Source organism: Brachyhypopomus gauderio, chromosome 3 (genome assembly GCF_052324685.1).
Source record: "Brachyhypopomus gauderio isolate BG-103 chromosome 3, BGAUD_0.2, whole genome shotgun sequence".
NCBI classification, from domain to species: domain Eukaryota; kingdom Metazoa; phylum Chordata; class Actinopteri; order Gymnotiformes; family Hypopomidae; genus Brachyhypopomus; species Brachyhypopomus gauderio.
In genome coordinates this window covers 17,035,660-17,058,992 of record NC_135213.1, presented here as the reverse complement: position 1 = coordinate 17,058,992, position 23,333 = coordinate 17,035,660, and the positions used below count along the sequence as shown (strand labels likewise).

Below are 23,333 nucleotides of genomic sequence, written 5' to 3'. Positions count from 1 at the left end.
TTTGACAACAAAGTAAGTTGGCTAAATAACTTTAAACTTTAATACATGCTCGGATAGGCCGGTATCCGTATCGGCCGATATCGGTATCGGATTGGAAGTGCAAATAAATATTGGTATTGGATTGGAAGTTCAAAAAGCTGGATTGGGACATCCCTAATAAGAATACAAAAATAATACAAAAAAAAACCTACAAAAGTAGAAATACTATCCATAAATTGATCAAATTTGTCTCATAAAGGAAATGGTGCAATGGTGTAACCCGGTTACTCCACAGGACATTTCAAATTGAAACCAAATTATTGTGGTTGACTTTTTCATATTAACTTGATTTATATTTATTAACATTTTATTGAGGTCATACCATTTGACATGTATTCTAATCATACCTGACCATGACCTGAATCTGCTTTATTTTGTCAATTTTACAGAGAGTTACTAATCTTTACTTGTGACATTTGGGGTCTTCAGAGGTCTTTCTGTTTGACATCACATCCTGTTACATGATCTTCTGGCTCAAAATGTTCAAAATGGCTCCAAAAATGGTGGTTTCACCAGTAGACATACCAGACATTTGACTTGGCAGACATGATTCCCCATGTTAATGGAAATATTCATAACTGCCATTTTTCTCTGTTATTATTTGATATAAAAATACTTGTTTAAGATTATGCCAGTGTATTTCAGAGGCTGTTTAGAATGTGATTACACATTTTCTCAACAATTTATTCTTGGTGCTGCATTTTTATGGTTATACTATTTAGACAATTTTGCCCTTTTTCTCTCAATATTATCTCAGAACGTAATAAAATCAGGCATGTCAAGATAGTGGCCCAAAGGAAAAATATATTTCAAAGTAAATTATAGCTTTATTTAGAGTTATTCAAACTTTAGAGACAGAAAACAATGAGCCCATGTGCAGGCCAGTTTTTTTTCATATAGATTGGTTGTACGGAGATAGAGACCTGCCGCTGATTACACAAACTTCAGTCAGGCAGGAGACACGATGGTGAGCCACAGCCCGGAATTGTTCCCAAATCTAAAACCTTGAGTATCTCTATCCTTCACCTACGAGGAATATTTTTTTCTCTCAGGAGTAAATTGCAATTGACACTCGCCTAGAGTTAATGAACAGACTCTGTTGATTACTGATGAAGTGACTATTATCTAAACTCGGTGAGACTTGATTCTAATTATCAAGTGTTTTTTAAGCATAGGTTGTTGAATGCCTCATGCGGAACAGACTTTTAAAAACTTAAAAATGAGACTGCAGCAAGACCACCACCACACCCAGTTGAGCAAGGTTTATACACGTATTGATGGTGGACACGGGGAGTGTGATTAAGAACAAGACAGTCATGAGGTTGTTGCCAAGTTTCAGTCAGACACATCAAATCAAAGGACAAGCATTGACGAGAACACATTTAACAGTAAGTAGTCCTTCTGAGACTATTTGGGTTTTGTAATGCAAAGGAGCTCTCTTTCTCTCTCTCTCTCTCTCGCTTTCTGACTCTATTTCTCATTTCTACTTTTCAGTCTCACCCCAAGATCAGCAAAGGGCCCTTCACACAGGGACACCTGAGTCACACGGCACCGGTCCCTCTTCTCTAGAGTCTCATGGGTGCTGTAGCCCCCCCTCAGGGTGTTCTCTTCCGCCAATAAACTCTCCAGTTCCGGGGTGGATCCACCTGTGACCAGCGTCCGGATCAATGTCAGAATGTTATTATTGAAGTAAGTCTGTTAGAGAGATAGAGAGAAAAGCACATGAGCTTTTACAGCATCTGATAAAATAAGATATTCCATCACCCATGTGGGTGGGTGCTTGTGTATAGATGTGTGCGTGTGTGTGTCTGTACATATGTGTGTAAGGTGTGTGTTTGTATGTGCGAATACTCACAGCACTCATTAAAGAGTCAAGCACACTAACAGCAAATGCTGTCCCGCATGCAAAGGGTTGTGTGAGGTACAGTTCACTGTCTGGGTCATCATCATCATCCTGTTCCAGGTACTGCACATTACCGTCATTCACTATGAACACACACACACACACACGCACACATTTACACAAAATACAAACACAAAACATACATATACTCACCCAAGATCACCCAAACATACATAAGACACACAGATACATACATATACATTTTGAGGTTCAAAATAGAATGCAGAAGTTATCCATCACCCTTGCTCTGAGGACCCAAAGTTCACAACCACAGGACTGAGGAAACCCTTCTTATCAGACTCATCAGGGCCTTGCTATGAGGAATTATGTCTTCCACCAGTACAGAGGGCCCCTGTTTATGGCCATTGACCTTAGCTTGGTGCATTCCTAACACTAAAGCATCACCTATGGAATTCATGAACAGACCTATATCCAAGAATGCCAAAATTGTCCATGATTCTTATAACTCTATTTTCTTAGATAGGTACAATATTTTAAGCCCTCTTAGAGGAAGCAGCTCTTCAGGACCAAAAACACCAAATTATTAGAATTATTACAATAAAGGAAAGGATAGCTTAAAGATCAAGAAATTGGATCATCAGATCATGTAGCCTGCAGTATTCAGTGTCTGGAACATAATCAGCCAATCATAGCATGGTGTATCAGGACTAGTGTTTTAACATGAAGATTAAATCCTGTCTCAATACTGTGTGTTCCATATTAACATTATATTATATTATATTATATGATCATTTTCCCCCTGTTTTACCATGCTATTCACTTATGAGACTATTATCACATATTTTTTTATTCTTATTAGTATAATGTATATTAATCTGGTTATTGTTATTACTAAGTTGATTATCTCCTCAACTCTACTTACTATCACTGAAATGCCTACACTGTAAAAAAAAAAATCCAAATTTTATGGAAAATAACTAAATATTTAATGTATTAAAAAAAAAATTCCAATTGTATACAAAACTGTAAAATTACACATTATTTGTAATTTGACTAAATGTCTTTTATTTTAAGTATTATGACAATAATTGCAAGTTACATGCTTTTCTCTTTTTTTACAGAAAAAATACAGTATTATTTAAACGGTATTGTTCTGCTTTCTTAAATTATATACAGATTTATGTACAATTACAGTAATATTCTTGCAATTAAACATTCGGTTGATTATATAAAGGTTTATGTCTGTAAGAACAAAAACGTTTTTTTCTCTGTTATTTTAATCAAAATCTTATGTCTTTTTCTTAGATTTTTTCAAAATCTACTGCTGGTTTAAACATGATTTTCAATGTCAGAAATGAATGTGATTTTCATAGTATTAGCTTACATGTAGCAATACTCGTATTTTGATTGTTAGGCGTCCTCATAATTCAGAGGATCCATTGATGTTCAGGAGAAAAATGTACACAGAACAAAATGTATAGGGTCCGGACGTATTAATTTGCCACAGAACGTGATGGTAATTGATTTGATAAAAAAGAAAATAATTTCAATCTGCATTGGTATATCTAAAGTATATAACTGTAGTAATGGCTGTAGGAGATTTCTGTTGATTGTTCCATCTCTATTGATGTCAGTTCTCATTTTAGTTCTTGTGCAGTCAATGGCAATAGAAAATGGCAGTTTGTTTGGGTGCTGGACTTTTACACTGGGTCTATACTTGAACATAACCAAGGAAATAACCGGTAACACACTGAGAGACAGATGAACTGATATACTGGGGAACAACCAATTAAATATAAATGTTATCTCTAGGCTAGGGGCATAAACGTGATCTGAGCTCAACCTGCTGCTTTTCACCATAATTGGTTAATCTGACTGTCATTCAGGAAACTGGCCAATGACAACTGTTCGCACCTCTCAGGTCATGTTTGAAAATTTCAGTGAGTGTGCTGACGATGTGCTGACATTACGGTTGGTCAGCCTACAAGCTATGGTGGCTAGCTAGCTACCTGGATTATTTTACATCTGCCTGCCAAATTATTATTTTGAGTGGATTATCGTTGGATGATTCCACAAAATAAGATGGAAACGGGGCACAGAGGAAGAAAATTTTCTGAAGCATTATTCGTGACATCAGGTAAGAAAACGTCCTTAATTTATGTAAGCCAACGTTAGCTAGTTAACTAGCTAGTTAGCCCAGTCTAAAAGCACATTTCACTTGAATGTTTCATTTGATAAAGATGTAAACAATAAAATATTAATATCTAATATTTTCCGATGCATTAAAATACTTTCTCGGTCTAATTCGGTCACTGTTAAATACATAATGGGTTAAATAATGCTCTATGCGGCAAATCAAGTCTTTGTTATAAAGTTCATTGAAATTTAGGTAACAACTAAATCTAGCGACAGCTAGTTACTCAAATTTGGTCTCGGTCTCATTTTGAATTGGTTTTAATGTGAGCTGAACCTTGAAATAGTTGAGCATTTTTCTGAGGTAGCGTTAAGTCTAATTTGCTTGGAACGTCGCCAACTATTCTATTGCTAATGATTAATAGTCACAATAAATGATGTACAAATCAATTGTAACGTGGGTCCACTGACTACAGAGGACCCACTGGGTTTTTTGTTTGATGGGCTCAGGAGCAAACTCCAAACACAAACGGTGAACTGAGGCCTCCGCGAGGAGCGGGAAACGCAGAAAATAAAAGCAGAGAATACGTCTCTGAAAATCCCAACAGAAAACACACGGAGGCAACGACTCAACGTGTCTGCACAAAACGGGGGCACAAACGAACAAAAAAAAGAAACCTAAGAACCAAAAACACACGGAGGCAATAACTCAACGTGTCTGCACAAAACAGGAGCACAAACGAACAAAATAAAGAAGCCAAAGAACCAAAAACACACGGAGGCAATAACTCAACGTGTCTGCACAAAACAGGAGCACAAACGAACAAAATAATGAAGCAATGATACAGGAAGGGAACAGTGAAGGAAAACTTGAGGTAGGCCAGGAAGGGCGCAGGAGAGAGACTCGAAGTGGAACAAGGGAAAGACAAAACAAACGAGAGAGAGAGAGAACGCACTAGAGAGGAGTAGTATACCGGCTGGCAGCACGTGCGAGTAGCAACGAACAACTCAGCAGTGAGGCACTGCAACTGTGCCTGTTAAATAGGGGAAGGCACAGCTGCAGGTCCTCACCGCTGATTGCGTCTCGTTTGCGCATTCAGTCTAGGACTCCTTCTAGTGGCGACCGGAGGGACGGTTCTGGACCCAGCCCTGACAGACGTGGGTAGAGCGCGCCCTCTAGTGGCGACAGGGGGAACGGTCCTGGGTCCAGCCCTGACATCAATATGCTTAACAGTTCAGCTTTCTCCATATGCCACTGATGTCGCATTTTATAGTTGACGTAATTTCTACAATTTTTAGCACTCTGGATCTGGATTTTGGGTGGCAGACATTAATGGGGTTTTTAAAAAAATCTGCCTCCATCACGTTCTGCGGTGGCTGAATATTGTACCGTCCGCCAATGGGCAGCGTTGAGGGGTGGAGTCTACAGGCCTCCCAGCAAGCCCCACGGTGATTTCCCCCTGGTTCCCTGGATGTGTGTTGTATGCGTGTTAGTGTTCCCCCTCCCCTTTCCCCTTAGAATCAGTGTATTTGGCACTTGTTTATGCTCTTAGTGTGTTGCTTATAAAATAACATTTCGCCAACATTGGTGTCATGGCTCATTGTGGTCCTTCTGACTCGACACCGTTACAATATGTAATGAATATGAATAGATTTAAAACTGCAGTATTTTTTTGTCAAAACCTTTCCAGATTAATGGAGAAAATCCTATGCAATTAAAATTCATGTTGCAGCTGGACCGCTTTTCAGTTAAGCTAATGCAGATCTGCACTGAAGAAAGAAAGGGTGAAGGAGACCAGGTATGGTTTGTATAAAAAATAAAAACACCATTATTATTGATCATTGTGAAGATTTTGTCCATTGCATTTCAACCCTTAGGGAATCAATATGCTTTCTAATATGTAAAATATGTAAAGCAAAAAAATAATATGCACCAAGTTTGGCCTACATTTTGTTTACTTTGCAGGAGCGGCACAGCCCAGAGCAGGAGCATCACATCCCAGAGCAGGAGCGGCACAGAACAGAGCAGGAGCACTAGCTCACAGTACTACACTGGATCTTCGGGATCTGCCACCTCCTGAATCCCTCTTCACTGTTTATGTGTTTTCCAAGATTAAGTGCTAGTTCACAGATGTCATTGTCATGATTCAACCTAACAGAGAAGTCTGATCCCTTTTTGAATTTTTTTTTCTCCGTTTCAATTTGCTTTGGGTTGTTTTTTTCTTTCTTTCTACTTTCAATTTTATTACCATTAACACACATTGATAGGCACTTAACATTATGTAACAAAAAATAAATAAAATAAACAAATAGGAAATAAAAATAAAAAAACAGAACACCTTGAGATCGGGTTTCACTTAAAATACAAAAAATATTTAACATACAGAGAGAAAGAGGAAGAGGAAAAAAAAGGGGGTGGGAAGAGAGAATTTCTTCCATCCATTCACACATACATTATTGTACCCATATGCACACATATACACACACATGTATGCATATATGCAGAGATACATTCTCTTGTTTAACCTGAGCTGAGATACACCGTAACAGGTGTCCACCTTCTAGTAAAGTTTAGTAGCTTTAGCTGTAAATGTGCAGTCATATGTTCCATCATGTAAACATGCTTAACTTTCTGTAGCCATTGATCAATGGTGGGGGGGGGGGGGAGGGATGAGGCTTCATCCAATTAATAGTAATAATTTTTCTTGCAACCATCAACAAAATATGCAGTAAATAACACTGGGCAGTGGTAAACATGCCGTCAGTCATCACTTCTAGTAGGAACAGTAACGGGTCCAGGGGAATTTGAAGATCCAGGATTTTTCTAGTTCCACTTTAACATTTGTCCAGAATGTCTGAAACGTAGGACAGTCCCAAAATATATGGGTGTGGTCACCAACCATACCACAATTTCTTCAGCACTCATTGGCAGCAGTGCTTTTAAAAAAACTGCCAATGGTGTCCTGAATTACCCCATTTTAAACTTCCAATCAAACTCTTTCTATAACTGACTCCCAACCCCTTTGTGACATCCGATACATATTTCTTCCCAGACTTCATCCTCCACCACTGTATTCAGTTCCAACTCCCATTGTCCTTTAATATGTAAAGTGTTGTCTTGGAAATCAGTTAATAATTTTTTATATATCTGAGATATTTGTCTTTTTAGTACAGGGTGTTCCCATAAATTTATAAAATGGGTTTCTATATTAGATGGTTATTTTTTAGTGATATTCCAACCCTTGCTTTTTGTGAGATAGTGTCTAATTTGTAGCTATCTAAATAGGTCACTTGGGGGTATGGCATATTTGTCCTGGAGTTGTGAAAAACATTTCAGTATATTTCCATGATTGTTTTCAAACCTTTCTGAGCCCATCTTTTGTATGCACCATCCCACACAGAAGGAAGAAACTCTATATTTCCTACAATGGGCATATCCCGTGACAAAACTACATCGCCCTTTAACTGCTTTTGGACTGAGGTCCACACTTTCAGTGTGTGCTTAATCCATATATTTTTTATTTATTTATTTTTCCAGGACTGCTGATTAAGGAATGCAAGGGTGGATAATGGTATATCCAGTATAGAGTTCTGTTCAATAGAGACCCATCTGTTCTCTAAGTCCACGGTCACCCAGGCCACCACTGCTTGGAGCTAACTGGTTTTCCGAACCTAAACACAAACCAGTTCCCGTTGTAATCTGGGCAGAGGGGGGTGACAGGTCCTCTGAGGTGATCACACACAGTGTTTGCGTCGCTGTCCTCCAACTCACGGAATGGTCGCGGCTCATTGTGCGGGTAAATTACTCGCGGTACAAAGTTCCGTCCATCATAAAAGAACGTAGAGTCATCATCCTAACCTTAGTAATTCCATGTAGAGTGTAGCTGGGGTGTACACTAAAGTTACTCGGCTCCCTTGAAGAAGGCCCTGTTATCTGTAAGCACCGCTGGATCTGTCCCTCGCGCGTTGCTCCACCTCTGCTGGGATAACTCCTTCTCCATCTGCTCCCGCTCGTCCACACGGACCTGTATGCCGAGCTCATGGAGCTCCTGAAGGGCGTCCGTGAGGGTCGAGTACGTCTTCTCACCAGACATCGTGAATACTTTTAACTGCGCCGGGTGGATGCACTTAGCCTTGATGTTTTTCTGCTTCAGCTGTTTAATTACAGACCGTACCTGTGTTCTCTTCTTCTGTAACTCCGGTGAGTAGTCGTGGTCAAAATAAATCGGCTCTGTTTTGTAGATGACCTGTTTTTGGCTCCATGTTTGTCTCAGAATCGCATCTTTTACTGAATAGTCCACAAACTTGACTATCAGAGACCTCGGAGCGGTGGTGGTCTCTTTTGGTTTGGCTATTAGAGACCGGTGAGCTCTCTCTATTTGTAGATTCACTTCAGGCATTGGCTGGAGGACTAGCCAAATAAGCTCTTTCACAAACGCCTTCACATCTTTTCCTTCACTCTCTTCGGGTACTCGGTAGATTCTCAGGTTGTTGCGTCTTGACTTGTTTTGCAGGTCTTCACATCTAGCAGTCAGGTCAGTCTCTCGGTGTAGCAGGTAACGGAATGCGTTCTCATATCTCCTTCCGTTGTCCTCCATAGTACTGACACGGCCCTCAATCTCCGTGGTTCCTTTCTCTAATTTTGTCATTTCGGTTTTCAGTTCCTTCACCGATGTTTCCAATTTTGTCAGCGAGAGTCTAGTTTGTTCGTGACCTTCTCGATTTTCCGCTCTTAATTTACTCAATTCAGCCAGTATTCTCGTCTCAGAGTTGCGTATACTAGCATTAGCCTCATCGTTTTCGGGAGCTTGGGTTTGTTGCTTGACCCTTCCTACACCATTCCAAGCCGCAAAGCTGTTACGGCAATGGTGGATGCCAGATACACCACAGCCAAAGAAAATGCTTTAGCTGTCAGCTTGACAGCTTATATGTGGACCTCCATTAATATGGATGCTTATCTTGGAATAACATGCCATTTTGTCACAGAGAACATGGATCTGGCAACTGTACTCTTAGGGGTACAGTATTTCCCAATGAGCCATTCTGCAGTTCATATCGCTGAGGTTACTGCAAATGTGATGGCTGAGTGGGGAATCAGGGAAAAGGTCTGTGGCATGGTTACGGATGGTGCCCACAACATTGTTGCAAGTGTCAACCAACTAAACCTGCGACATATTCATTGTTTTGCTCACATGCTGAATCTGATCGTGAAAAAGTCCCTTGGTCAAACTGCTGAACTGGAATCCATTCGGAGTAGGGCCCGCAAAATAGTGGGACACTTTAAATCCAGCACTACTGCAAAGGAGAAGTTGAGTGCTGTTCAAATGAACATGGGATTGCCACAAATGAAGTTGATCCAAGAAGTGGACACACGGTGGAACAGCACATATTCAATGCTTCAACGGCTATATGAGCAAAGAGAACCACTGTGGGCTGCCCTAGCATCACTTGTCACAGACATTACACCTTTCACTGCAGATGATTATGTCAGTATCAATCAGTGCCTGGTTCTACTGCAACCTTTTAATCAGGCAACTGTTGAACTGTCAGGGGAGAGAAGAGTGTCCGGCTCTAAAGCAATTCCTATAAGTAAAATGTTGAAGCACTTGGTTGCAGCGCAATGTGCGAGAATGGGTTCAGGCATTGCTGGCACTCTGGCCAACAACTTGCGCATAAATTTAAATGATAAATTTAATGGATTGGAAAAACTCACCTCCCTTTCTTTGGCAACACTACTGGATCCCAGATACAAAGAGATAGCATTCACTAATTCTACAAATGCACACATCGCCGTTGACAGGCTAACACGGGAGTGTGCTGGACTCATTGACCAAAAAGGCCAGGAAACATCCGCGGCAAGTGCACCTGAACCAGGACCATCAATGAGTTTGTGGGCTTTGTTGGACAATCATGTTCAGTCCCATCAACATACTACTAGTGCATCTGCCAGTGCCACAGTTGAGATCCACAGGTATTACATGTTAAAATTATTGTTGAATCTGCTTCAGAATAATGCTTTTTTTGTCATTCATCAGCTTTTTTCTGTTTTGTAGATATTTGAAAGAGCCATATCTGGCTCGAGAAGAGGACCCGCTAAAATACTGGGCTGCACGAAAGGCAATTTATCCAAACTTGTGTCAACTTTCTGTAAAATATTTGTGCATACCAGCATCATCTGTACCATGTGAGCGTATATTTTCTAAAGCTGGAGAACTAGTTAGCCAAAAAAGGAGCAGACTAAAACCAACAATTGTTGAAAAAGTTTTATTTCTTAATAAAAATCTTTCCTAAATCTTTTGTTTGTGTTACTCATAGAAACAGCATTTTTATATTTCTGAAGTAGAGTTTATAATTATTATTATTAATAAAAAAATAAATAATAATAATTACATTATTTAATAATTAAAGCAGGTTTCGAACCGGAACTTCACACATTACAAGACGTGCTTAACCAGTTGCGCCACTGACATTACATAGGAAATACCGCTGCTACAATTCACTGTTATATGCTTAAGCGCCTGCAGTAGCACCACATCACCACTAGATGTATTACTTTGACTAAAGCTCCGAAGCTCCGAATCATTTTCGGCCCAATTCTATGGAAAGCCCTAAAGCTTAAAAAAAGCTTCATTCGCCCATCACTAGAGACGGGAGAAAGAAAACAAAACAAACGTAACCAAAGTAGCGCGGATAAAAGCGACGCGAAAACGAAATTGAAAATGCCAGGGAAGGAAGCTGGCCAACAGGCAGAAAACGCCGCAAATAAACAAAACCCTTCGCAAAAATGAAGACAAAATGACAGGAAGAGAAATAGGCTTGTGAAAACTTGAGAATGGTCAGGGAGCGACGCAGGAGAGAAATCTCGAAGGAGAGCAGGAGACAAACAGAGAGAGAGAGAGCGGTGACCAGACACCTAGTAACAAAGAGACGTAACCACAGGGAATGAGGATACCGGCTGAAAGCGCATAGGGAAACCACAACGAATCAGCAATGATCCGTTTCCCAAAGCTTCTTTAAGAAGCCTACAAACAGCTGAAACGGATCATTGCTGATTACGTGCAGAAAGTCTAGGACTGACTCGGATGCCCCTCCTAGTGGTAGAGGGAGTGACCGAGTCAGCCCTGACAGTTTTAGGTTTTTACTTTGAAGTGGAAAAAAGTCCTGAATGAGAACGGGATACCCTTTAAGGTGCTCTAGATAAAATAAAAAACACGATTAGACTATTAGTCGACTAAAGGGAAAATCTGACAAATCAGATTCGACTATGAAAATCCTTAGTTGAGTACACCTCTAACATTATCAGTTCTTTATGAGATTTATACTGATGCTGGAAAATCTGGAATATCATTGTACACTGTAGAATATCAGTGTAATCTGCCAATGATACATTGGCAGTGAATATGGCACCACAACAGAATAAGGGAGAAAAGTGCACACACTGTTGTACTTAGACACAAACAAAATTAATCACACACACATATATGCACATGTGCATGTACACACACACACACACATTAATTTACATGATACAAACACTTATACAACACAACATTATATATACAAAATCTACCAATCACCCAAACACAAACAGGTCCGTCTTACCGAGCTCGGTGATCATAGGGATTTTGGTTCCAAGGGTTCTATCCTGCATCATAGACATTGAGTTCAGCAATCTGTCTGCCTTGGCTAGTGTCAAAACACACACACACACATACACACATATATATATAGTCATATTGGACCTCAGGACTTCCAGCCCGTACTTGGCACAGATGTTTCTGTATATTGTTCTGGCCACTTGGTTATGATGGTCCATGGATTCCATGTAATAGCTAAGATACTGTGCAGGACCATCACGCTCCCAAGCCTCTGACAGAGGACCCAAGTGTGAAGGAAAAAAGATTGCCTGGAAGATGCCAAGTGGGAAATTTTGTGCGTATATTTTAGGGGTGTCATGATTCTCTAAATCCTCGATTCGATTGTATTTCCAATTTTAGGGTCATGATTCGATTCGATTCTCGATTTACAGCAGAGAGGCCTATGTCAGTTTTAAATTAGTCTATGGTCAGCAGAGATGGGGACTCGAGTTTGGGACTCGTACTCGAGTCGCACTTAAGTCGCATATACAGTGACTTCAGACTCAACTTAGGCTTGCATTCAAAAGACTTGCAACTCGACTTGGACTTGATTTGAGACTCGTGAACAATCTTTATGGTTTTTACTTCCCGCTGACGTAACGTTTTCGGTGTGCGGACCCTTGCGCTGGTCGCAACGCGTCAAGTATAAACCTAGCTTTACGTGACACAAATGCGCGTGCCGCAAATCATCGCAATCCTGGTGGCGCCGGTGAGGATGCTCGCTTCTGTTCCACCATTCATAATAAGTTTTGGGTACAAAAACTTCGCACAAGTAGCAAATAGAAGAGCAGCAAACTGCAGCGTGTGGCATTAAAATACAGGACGCTGGTTCCACCACATCTAATTTTATTTGCCACCTGAAAACCCACCCGGAAAGCTTAGTCACTACCTGAAAGTTTAGTAGCATCTGCTACAAACAAGCCTAGCGTCACAGTTAGTGTGTTACTTATAACAACCTAATGTTTACCCAGTTAGCTTGGTATTGACTTGCCACCAGTGCACCAGTAGAGAGGGTGTTCAGTCATGGAGGCCTCAATGCGCCCGCACCGAGCCAGGCTAAGTGCAAGTACCCTGTCAATCTTGATCTTTTTAAAATGTAATGCGTTAGTTGCATAAACATTTTCCTTGTGTTGGACACTGAAAGACACCTTGAAGTTAAAATAGATTGTGTTTGATCCAGTTCATTAGGAGACAAAAAGTTGTTGCTGCAGGGCTTTTTATGTCAGAATAATTATTAGTTTTAATTATTAGTGTTTTTAGTTTTTATATAATCACTAATTTGGTTGCTATTTTCTTTATATGCAGACCTTTCATAGGCTATATAGTTAAAAATGTGATTGTTATAAAGATGTTGATTTTTTTTATTTCACAACCCTCCTTTATCTTTTAGAACAAAATGTAGCAGATGTTCTACTGAAAGAAGAGAATATTGTAACCAGAAAAATGTCAGTTTTGTAAGAAAAATACTTTTTGGGGAAAAATACAGATACAAAATTTATCTGGAAAACATTTGTGTGTGCACATTTTTCATTTACCAGTTTAAGCTATTATACATCAGAAGTGTCATAACAGACCATTACAACTATAAAGTGATTTGTGACTGCAGTTACTCAAATATTTGGGACTTGACTTGAGATCAAAGACTAGAGACTTGACTTGGACTTGAGAAAAAAGACTTGTGAGCATCTCTGCTGGTGAGTCATTGGTTTGAATAATCAAATTTACAATATCTTATTTCAAAAGGTGGGTTTGATATAAGTGATGCAAAGTGATCTGTAATACACTACATTAGGCACTAATGGTCAAATTTAAATAATTTAATTAAGATAAATGTAACAATCTTGTTCTCAGTGGAAAACAACAAAAACAAACAAATAATAATAACAAAAATGAGAGGTCACAGAGTGTACCTGCTATCTAGTGGCTTTTTGTGGTAGCAGCAATGTGCACTATTAAAACAGCAATGTGCAACATAAAATAAATAATAAATACAGGAACAGTCATGTACAAAATAATAGAACAAATAGAGCCTGAACAAACTAAACTCTATCCTACAAAATTTCTTAAAAAACAAATTTCTTTAGTGTCTTCATACATAGTGGGCAACACTTTGGTTGTAAAATGCGACATTACTTTCGCGAGTGACCGTAGCGCGCAACTCCGAACACCTCGCGCGAACCTGCGCGAATGGCAGAGACTTTTATACTTGGCGCGTCACATTCTTTGCAGTGGTCTCCGAAACGATATGTGTGGTAGTATAAAAAACACCCCTCAAAAACAGGGGAAGGAAAATTTACCTGATGAATTTTAATGTTGCATTGTGTTCCGAGTTTTAAAAGTACTGGAATTTAGGCTAAAGTACTTGAAAATGCTTGAAATTGTAACTACTTCGTTTCACAACAAATAGCTGTCTGACTGAACAGTTCTTTTGTATAACATTAACAAATTCCAGGACAAAACATGAAAGAACGTGAAGACGTTAAGATTGGGCATTTTGAAAATAAACAACCATAAAATAATGTGATGAAAAAGCGAATTATTTCGAATCGTATAAATATGTATAAATATTAGTGGTGGGACTCGATTAAAAAAAATTATCGAATTAATTAGAAGCTTTGTAATTAATTAATTGAAATTAATCGCATTTTTAATTGCATTTAAATATTTAACATGAGAAATATTAATTTAAATTTGAATGATGAATGAATAAATGAACATAAGCATAAACTTCAACATCTTGTTTATTTTTCCACCAGTCTACACAGACCAATAGATGAGTGCAGAAAACACAGCAAACAGTTTTCAGAACACTGAAAATTCTGACCAAAAATGTTGTTTAATTTTGGGAGTTTTGCTCAGGACATTGGAAGAATAAGAAGAACTGAATTAAATCAGAAGATGTTTTTAATACCATTTTAGATGGTGAACTTTTTCTTTAATTTCCCAGGCCTCTGCCACAGCCATAAAGTCCTCTGCACAGGCATCTCCATAGTGCCTAGAAGTGGTCTTCTGCATGCTCAAAGCAAATGACTGGATCTTCCATTCATCATCTATAATCTGAGCTGTCACACCAAGATAATTCTTGTTGCTAACAGAGGTCCAGTGATCCCCAGTCAGAGCCACATTTGTGGCGCTCTTCACAATAACCTGTTTTACTTCCCTTTCCTCATCATACAGCTGCTGAATTTTCTTCAACATTGTCTTTCTGGATGGCAGTTTGTAACTTGCATCAGCTGAAGCAATTTGCAGCGCTTCTTGTAAGCCTTTATCTTCGACCACAGAGAGCGGTCTACAGTCCACAGCAATCCATCTCGCCAGTGAACTGGTCAATTTGTCTGACGTGGACTTTGACATATTGTTTCTTAACCCTAGCAAGTCTAGGGGCATTTTTGCTGTTTAAGCATGGTTACATAAATGTGTCTCTAAACATACTTAATTATAGCATTTTACCCACATGTCTCATATCAAAATGTTCAGAACAATCTCAGCTCTCTTCCTAATGAGGTTACATTGACTTAGAGTATTGCATAAATAAATAATATGGTCCTAAACCTGGAAATATGAGGCAAATTTTCAAAAATTCTTTCACATTTTATATGAAATTACACATTTACTGAAAGAGATCAATATTATTGTTGCTTGAAATATGTTTGTTCAAGGGTTGTTCAAGGGTCACAAAAATAGTGAAACATGTAATATATATAGTAGTATACAAGTATAAAATAGTGTACAGAAATTTGTACACCCTCAACTACAGAAATCTCAAACTACAGGCTAGTCAGCTTAGCCAAAACCATATTCACTCATCTAGATTATTATATACTATACTTTCACAAAGCAAACATATAGGCAAAAGACAAATACGAAATAATAAAAAAATAAGTAAAAATAATTTTATGAAGAATAAATTACGAATTCTGCACAGAAGCAGTTTCTAGCTAGCCAGCCAGCTAGCTAGCCAGCTAGCCAGGAGGCTAGCTAGACAGCTAGTAACACATCGCGAGCCGATCTGCGATCGTCTGCTATTATAGTGAGCAATATTGCAAAATAACATTCATTTAGCCTTCGATCTGTTATACTTTTCATAAAACCCCTCAGGAAATCAACACAGGTTCATCAGTAGACGCTAGCTAGCCAGATGCTAGCTAGCTGCTAGCTAGCGAACTAACTACACGGGACCATCGCGAAATTCGCGACCCTATCTGTGATCGCCCGCTATTATAGTGATCAATATTGCAAAATAACATTCATTTAGTCATAAATCATCAACATACCTTCATCATCGCCATGTAGATAAGTAGACGCTAGCTCGCTAGCTCGTCAAAGTCTGTATTTCCGTGTTTGTCCGAGGTGAAACGGATCTAATGCCGTCCTAAAACCCTCCTACATCCGTAAAGGGCGATGTGAGTGATGTCAGCAGTCATGTAATGACTGACACTTGAATCCGCCAGTCACAGCAGTCACAGGCAGTCACACCGGGGGAGAAATCAACCCCCCTCCGTGCAAGCCATAAAAGGATTAGCCATATACGGGCGTGCTTCAACTCGGTCATGTATTGCCATCTTGTGGCCAGTCTGCTCAAGCATGAATTAACATTTAAAGGGACAGTTTCCAGTTTTCAAAAACGTATGAACCGTGTGTCTGCGATGTTGTATCGCTGAGATATTAATAACATTAATGTATATACTCGCACGGCGGCCATCTTTGACGCAGGGGTGTGTCAGTAGACCTTTAATTTGAACCCCGACATGTGGTCGAGTGTTTACTGGCGACACTGTTTGCTCATACTAGGAATACATTTAGCAGCTAAGTTATCATTATGACCTGCGCGTTAGCCCCAACATGTTTTGCGTTGAGGTGGTAACGAAGGGTGGAAGTGCTCCTGTGTTACGCAAACTCCTTCCTGTATAAAGTGCAAATAACACTTTTTGTTTGTACTTCCATCTGAATGTTTCTTATATTCAGTGGCGGATCTAGGATTTTTCTGAGTAAGGGGCCATCAAGGGGCCACAATATTCATAGAGGGGCCAAGTATTTGTCCAACATCCTTGCACACAATCACACACAGTCAATTGTTAATATGCCTCAACTTTTAACTTTCATGGCATTCAGCAACAGTAAGTGAATGAGTGCATCATTCACAGAAATTTAAAGACCATTTACAGAATGAAAAGTATACCATCAGGTTGTACTGGAGCAGAACAATCATTTGACGTCTGCACAGGATTCTGTGCACCACACTGGAAGATGTCTGAAAGCAGCAAATGACAAATTATTTAACATAAGCCTAGTGTCACAATACACACACAAGTAGTTATTACTTTCCAAAATAGCCTCTTACCATCAGATCCTGTAGGATGAGCGCTGATTGGTGACTGGTGGCTCAGCAGACTGGGGGGGTTAAGTCACCAACTTCACTCTGCTTGTACTTATCAGAGAGAGTCCTGTCCCAGTTTGTGGCTAAAACACAACAAATATATGTCACAAACTATTCAGCAGAAACCATGTTGTCTACAAGACCACATTATTATTTATTTAAAACTGAAGGAAAAACTTGAAAGCTTAAAATATGAGTTGTGGTAGATGTGGTGATATACGAACCAATAAAAATTTAAGCCATTACATAAAAGTTATGGTAAATCATCACTATGAGATGTACGAATTCAGTGAACTTATGTGCCATTTCACAAGTTACAATATCATACATTACAGCATTAACTGTTGTTGCCCTGCTCCTGACCAGCCTCTGGTCTACAGTCTTCTGCTGCTCTCTCTCTGCTCTGTTTCAGCGTCTGGCTGGCTCAATCTTTTGGCCAAAAACTGCTGAATTCCTGCCTGACACTGACCCTTTCTTTTTATATTCTCTATCATTGCCAAACATTATATTTAATGTTAAGTTGCAATGAAGAACATGAATCCACATTACATTTATTAGCGAAATGCTAACGTTCATGTCTAAACACTAAATTCTAACACTACTGTTAACTAATGTTAGATTTGCTCAGATTTAAGCTACGTGACAGCTGTGAGTAAACAGGGATTTATGACTTACCAACCAACTCCTCAAAAGTGCCATCAGTTGTGGAGAGAAAAACTTTATCCGCAGGATCGTGCAAACCTTCTGTAAGCTTTATTCACGCTGGACATTCCGATCCTCTGTGGCCCCACCCCTAGAACCGCCACTGCTTATATTTAAATTTCCCATCCACCACCGTAGCCTCTTCAGTCATCTCCATCATGCTCATCTTATTGTGCGTCCATTTAATCTGTATGCTTGGAACTCGTGCACTGAGAAACATTCCACGTTGCAAAAGTGTCTCATGCGTTAAATGCGTTAAAATGCGTAAATTTTTTTAGTTCGTTATTTTCCCTGTAATTAATTAATCGAGATTAACACGTTAAAGTCCCACCCCTAATAAATATTTTAATTTAATTAGGTTTAACGTGCTGGGAATTATTGAAATGGACCTTGAAAGTGACGTACAAGTGCTTTAATTCCACCTTGTAAAGATGTATGAGCCCAGCAAACATGACTTGGTTCATTGTGCTGAAGCGCGGCGCACACAAAGTTACAAATTTCGAGAGGTACACGATCTCGCGAATCGCCAGTGCACGAGGCCCTCACGTATGAGCGGAGCCACCGCAATTACGTCATTTTCGGCGCATGGACCCTCGCGCCACTCATGATGCGTCAAGTATAAACCAGGCTTTACTTTGCATAGTGTGGGTGCCTGCGTAGCTTGGAGGGAGAGATCATCGATTCTCTTTTTGACTTTGAGGCTCGAGATCGAGACATAATTTCGATCGATTTCAATTAAATATCGAAATTGTGACACCCCTAATATATTTTACATACTGAATTGGCAGTATGTTTACAATTAATTTTTCTTTAGACTCCTAAAGAATTGTCCTAATTCTATTGTCCTAACGTTGTCCTAATCCTATATGTGAGGTATGTGTATGTGTGTATGTCTTTGTGTGTGTTGTACCGAGCTCTGACATGACGGGGACGATCCTTTCCATGGTGGCACGTCTCATCTGGCCAAGCACAGGGCTGTTCTCAGCAGAAGAGCGTTCCATACCCGGAGGACTAAAGCCTGCAGGAAGCATGTGTAGACACGCACACGCACACACACACTTGTCTACATGTGTTTGTGTATAGATTTAGTGTGTGGATTCATGCATGCATTATGTTTATTTTACTTATGTTCATGTGTGCATGTTAATACAGGGTTTTAGAAATACCAATGGTCCCAAGACTAGTGCATGCTAGCATCTATTGGCAGATTATTTCACTTATGTGCACTTCAGAAAAAAAAAAACAACTCCTCAGGGGTGGAACATCTGTGTGTGTTTCTACTGTTGGCAGGTATCGATACCATACGAGTTTGCCTGCAGAAGACTTATGGAGTCTTCAAACCGCATGGACTGAATGTTGAGTGAGCCCAGGATGCACTCTTTATCCTGCATTGAAGTGTCCTCGTCATTATTCTGGATGCCTGAGATGATGACGCACATGTCAGACAGGTTGATGTTCACAGCTCTCAGATTTGCTCTGCTCAGAGGAGAGCCCTTCACAAACACAAACCCCAAATAAACAACAATACAAACATTAGTCACTCAAAGTAAGTGATTCATAATTCTATTTGAAATAATTTAGTTATTCAGTTATTTGTAGACTATGTGGCACAGGAAGGTCTATATTCATTGATATATTAGCAATCTCACAAGTGACAAATCTTAATACAACTAAGGCACTTTAAAACCAATTCCATGCTCTGAGTTGGAGCAGACTCACCGGTAAGATGGAGACTTTGGGGAAGATGTTGAGGGTGTCCCACTCCTTCTTTAGATAGTCCAGTGACCCCACGAAGATGATGTGCTTCAGCTCGTGAAAGTGGAAGTTACTGGCTCTGAGAGGCATCACCAGGTTCCTCAGGCCCACTACAGGTGAATTTACATCACCAAAGACGCACACCACCACATGGCCGTTTGCAACGGTCATCGATGCTTCGCTGCGGGTCTGAGGGGAAAGAGAAAGCAGCACCGTTAGCCATGACTGAACTACCACTGTCTAATATAGCACTATTGGCTAAAATATTTCTCTTTGCTACAGTTAAAGCAGCATTGTTAGGGACCACTAAAGCAGTTTTTCATAGTTGTTCAGTTCAGTCCTTATGGTCTCCCAAGTGTAAGGGTCAAATATTATTTTTATATAATATTTTACATGTTTTTTTAAATACATTTAGATTTACGGCATTTAGCAGACGTTCTTATCCAGAGCGACTTACAAAAGTGCTAAGTGTTTAGTCAGAATATGCATATCTATCTAGTATAAACAGGTTTAAGTCCAAACTACTCAAGCTCAAGCACTGCCATAAACAGTTGCCAGTGCTGATACCTAGAACGAAGACAACAAAATATAAGATTAGACACAGCGCAATACCTAGCAAGACTGAAATACCTACAAGACTACATTAGCAAGTGTTCCCAGAGATAAAGTGCAATTACGATTTATATTTATTTATAAATATTATATATTTTTACGATATATAATATACGATTTAATAATATTTGTTTCTTCTTTATATCATTGGTATTAATAGATTCACTCAATGGTATGAATGTGGGTTCTCTTCCCTCCTTTAACTACTTTCCAACCAGACTAGCTGTGAGTTTAACACATTAAACAATTGTTTCCTTGTTTAAAGGGATGCTGGCATAGCCTCACTAGGAACACGAAGAATGACAACACTGCCCATGAAGTCACATTTCACTACAGCAGACCAGGGCCGCTTTGTCCACATCAGTTCAAACAATGCAAATCAAGTCACCCAGGCCACCTAGCCACACTACATATTTAGACAACTGGACTAAGGAACTTTGAGAACTGAACATCCAACTAAAGTAGAATCACTATCAGAACATCATTCTCTGTGTGTTACTCACCAGTATGACATTCTCTTTTTGTTAGAATACACCAAAACTGACCAGTGTGACCTCTTCTCAATGTATTAGACTATAGCAGCTCTCACCAGTACAGCCTTCTCAATTTCTCTAGGGGGGCACCAATGGAACATTCCTGTGGAATCATACTTCTTCTCATTTTCATCTATCGTTTCCGTTGATGGTCTGGGCACCAGCAGAGGTTCACGTCAGGATGAAAAAGGAGAAAAAGACAGGCTAAAAAGCATTAATTCACTAATTGTTCTCAGTCTTTCTCTATTAATGCATTCCGTAATTTATCAGCTCTTTCTTTGGTCAGAGTCCACAAATTTTGTGCCTGCAGACAGGCATAATGATCACCATGGACCACGATGACCACCCAACATGCGCAAATTTACCTTGAGTTCTCTGAAGATGAATCTTCTATTCCTCCATTTTCATGTTTTTCAGCTAGCTCACCCTCATCTGCAAAGATACAGGCATCAGTTTGGCCTAAAGTCACCACTCTAACATGGTTTATTTGACCACAGCCAGAATAAACTAGTGCACAATTTTCAGAAGCTAAAAATTCTGACATCCCCAATAGTATAGAGAATCTAGCAAACAATATATCAGTAAAGCTATTGTTTCATGGTGCCAGAACAAAGACAGTACTAGCAAGAGCCACTGGGTAGGAGGTGGAGAAAGAAGATGAGGGAAGTCTCACAAAACACACATACAGATAAAGATGAGACATAAGAACGTTTATGGAAATGAATATTTTAATGCACTAAAATGTACTTAATAGCATTAGAAGAGGCAATTAGCTAATTGGTTTGTCAGTGTCTGCGTGTGCTTACATCCATGTGCGTTTTTTAGTGTCTGTCTGTTATTAGCATTTCCTGCCTCTTGTCTCATTATCATTGTTATGCACTCGCATCTTGTTATAGTGAGTGTATTTAAGTGTGCGTGTTGTCCATGTTTTTTTGTTGTCCATGTTTCTGACTTCAGTCCCGTACGTTCATCTTGTTCACTGTAGTGTCATTAATGAAAGTTACATGTTGAAAACACACCTTCTGCGCAGCCTCCCATTCTTCCTCAAGTAATGTTTATTTTTCCAAAAACCAAACAAATGTGATCAGAAGTCTTACTGAGGTTGACGAGATTGAAAACCACACAGCAAGCCTCGATCCTTTATTTGCATTTAGCTTATGGCAACCAGCCTAGTGAGTGACTGCAAGGTGCAATGTGCTATTTTTGAAGCTTTCTGATGTTGCTATCACATGTAATTGCCAAATCTGTCACTACAAGACTTTTCCGCTGTGTATCCATAATACCATTTTATCAGTTTGTATCTGCAAGCCCAACAAGCTCTTAGTTTGGTTCTTCTTTGACTTTGACTCACTTTGACCTTGAGACTTCCAGCCCATACTCGGCACAGATGTTTCTGAATATTATGTTTCTCTAGAAACTGTACTTCACAGAAATGTTTTAGGCAGGTGTGGAAAAAATACTACAAAAATCCTTTCAAAAATGTGTTAATAGTGTTAATAACACACAAAAAAGAGTTAGGGTTAGGGTTAGTCAAATATTATTCATCAATATAAATCAATGAAGTGTTAATATTAGTATTTTCATGCCTTCAAAATAGTATCAATTCTTCTAGGTGGACAGTTTTTGAAGGTATTCAAAATTATCTTTGGGGCCAAATATTCACTGCTCACTGCTCTTCTTTATGCTGAAGATGGTCCTTAATTCCACTGGATGTATGTTTCAGGACATTGTCTTTCTACAGCAGGGGCCTCAAACCTGGGGACCAGTAACCAGGCTGTGTTTTCGATGAGGGGCCAGATTAAAGGATCGTGACAAACATCAGTGGGAAAAGGGAAAAACAACTATTTTAATATATAAAAACTATGTACATATAAAATAATTTTAAAAGGCTACATACTGTAGCGTCTGTCCTTTAAAGGACCACGCTAGTTACCCATGACCGTGTTACGCTGACAATGGATCTGCCTACTGTCTCTCCTATCCAGACCACGCCACAACACATTCAAATACTTCCCAGCTCTGGTGATGAGCTCACTCACCACATAGCTTGCCTCAACAGTGGCATCACTACCTCTTTTTGCTCGCTGGAAATAGTTTTAATGCAGGGAAAGATCTTTTTGAAGCTGAGTGACTCGTGTCTCCCTCTCCTCTTCTTCATACCTAGCATACTGCTCTGCATTTTTGGTGGTATAATGACACCTAAGGTTGTACTCTTTAAGCACGGCAACTTTCTCCTTGCATATCAGACAAGTGGCAGTCACGTTGAACTCCACAAATAAATAATCGATCGTCCACCTCTCTTGAAACTGTGCTCCAGGTCAACCTTTCTTTTATTTTTTGAGACATTTTGGCTAACAATGGTAATGGTAAGCACATGCGTAGAGACGTGCAGCCTACAAGTGGACTGGGCAACGCTGCATAGGCCAAAAAAAAAAAATTTTTTTTTAAAAAAGTTAAAATAAAATATAAAAATTAAGCATTCAATTGAATTTAATGAATTGTAATTGAATTGTGGGTCAGATTTAAGCTTATTTTGTTAACCCATGAGGGGCCGTATGAAACTGCGTTGTGGGCCGGATGTGGCCCGCGGGCCGGCACTTTGAGGCCCCTGTTTTACAGAATACATTAGGAGCCTCAGACATCTCCCTGATTGCACTGAATGATGGCTGGATGTCAGCCTG

General features: G+C 39.5%; 1 protein-coding gene across 1 annotated transcript in view; it reads right to left on the bottom strand.

Annotated features, from left to right (window-relative positions):
- LOC143509624 (calcium-activated potassium channel subunit alpha-1-like) overlaps positions 1 to 23,333 on the bottom strand; it is a 58,527-nt gene that overhangs the window by 16,731 nt on the left and 18,463 nt on the right. The window contains exons 13-20 of the mRNA XM_076998476.1: positions 21,018 to 21,084; positions 20,709 to 20,805; positions 19,472 to 19,696; positions 19,053 to 19,245; positions 18,663 to 18,770; positions 11,639 to 11,722; positions 1,895 to 2,025; positions 1,540 to 1,734 (exon numbers count right to left, since the gene is read on the bottom strand). Of these exons, the coding sequence (XP_076854591.1) occupies positions 1,540 to 1,734; positions 1,895 to 2,025; positions 11,639 to 11,722; positions 18,663 to 18,770; positions 19,053 to 19,245; positions 19,472 to 19,696; positions 20,709 to 20,805; positions 21,018 to 21,084 (1,100 nt within the window). The remainder of the gene's footprint in view (positions 1 to 1,539; positions 1,735 to 1,894; positions 2,026 to 11,638; positions 11,723 to 18,662; positions 18,771 to 19,052; positions 19,246 to 19,471; positions 19,697 to 20,708; positions 20,806 to 21,017; positions 21,085 to 23,333) is intronic.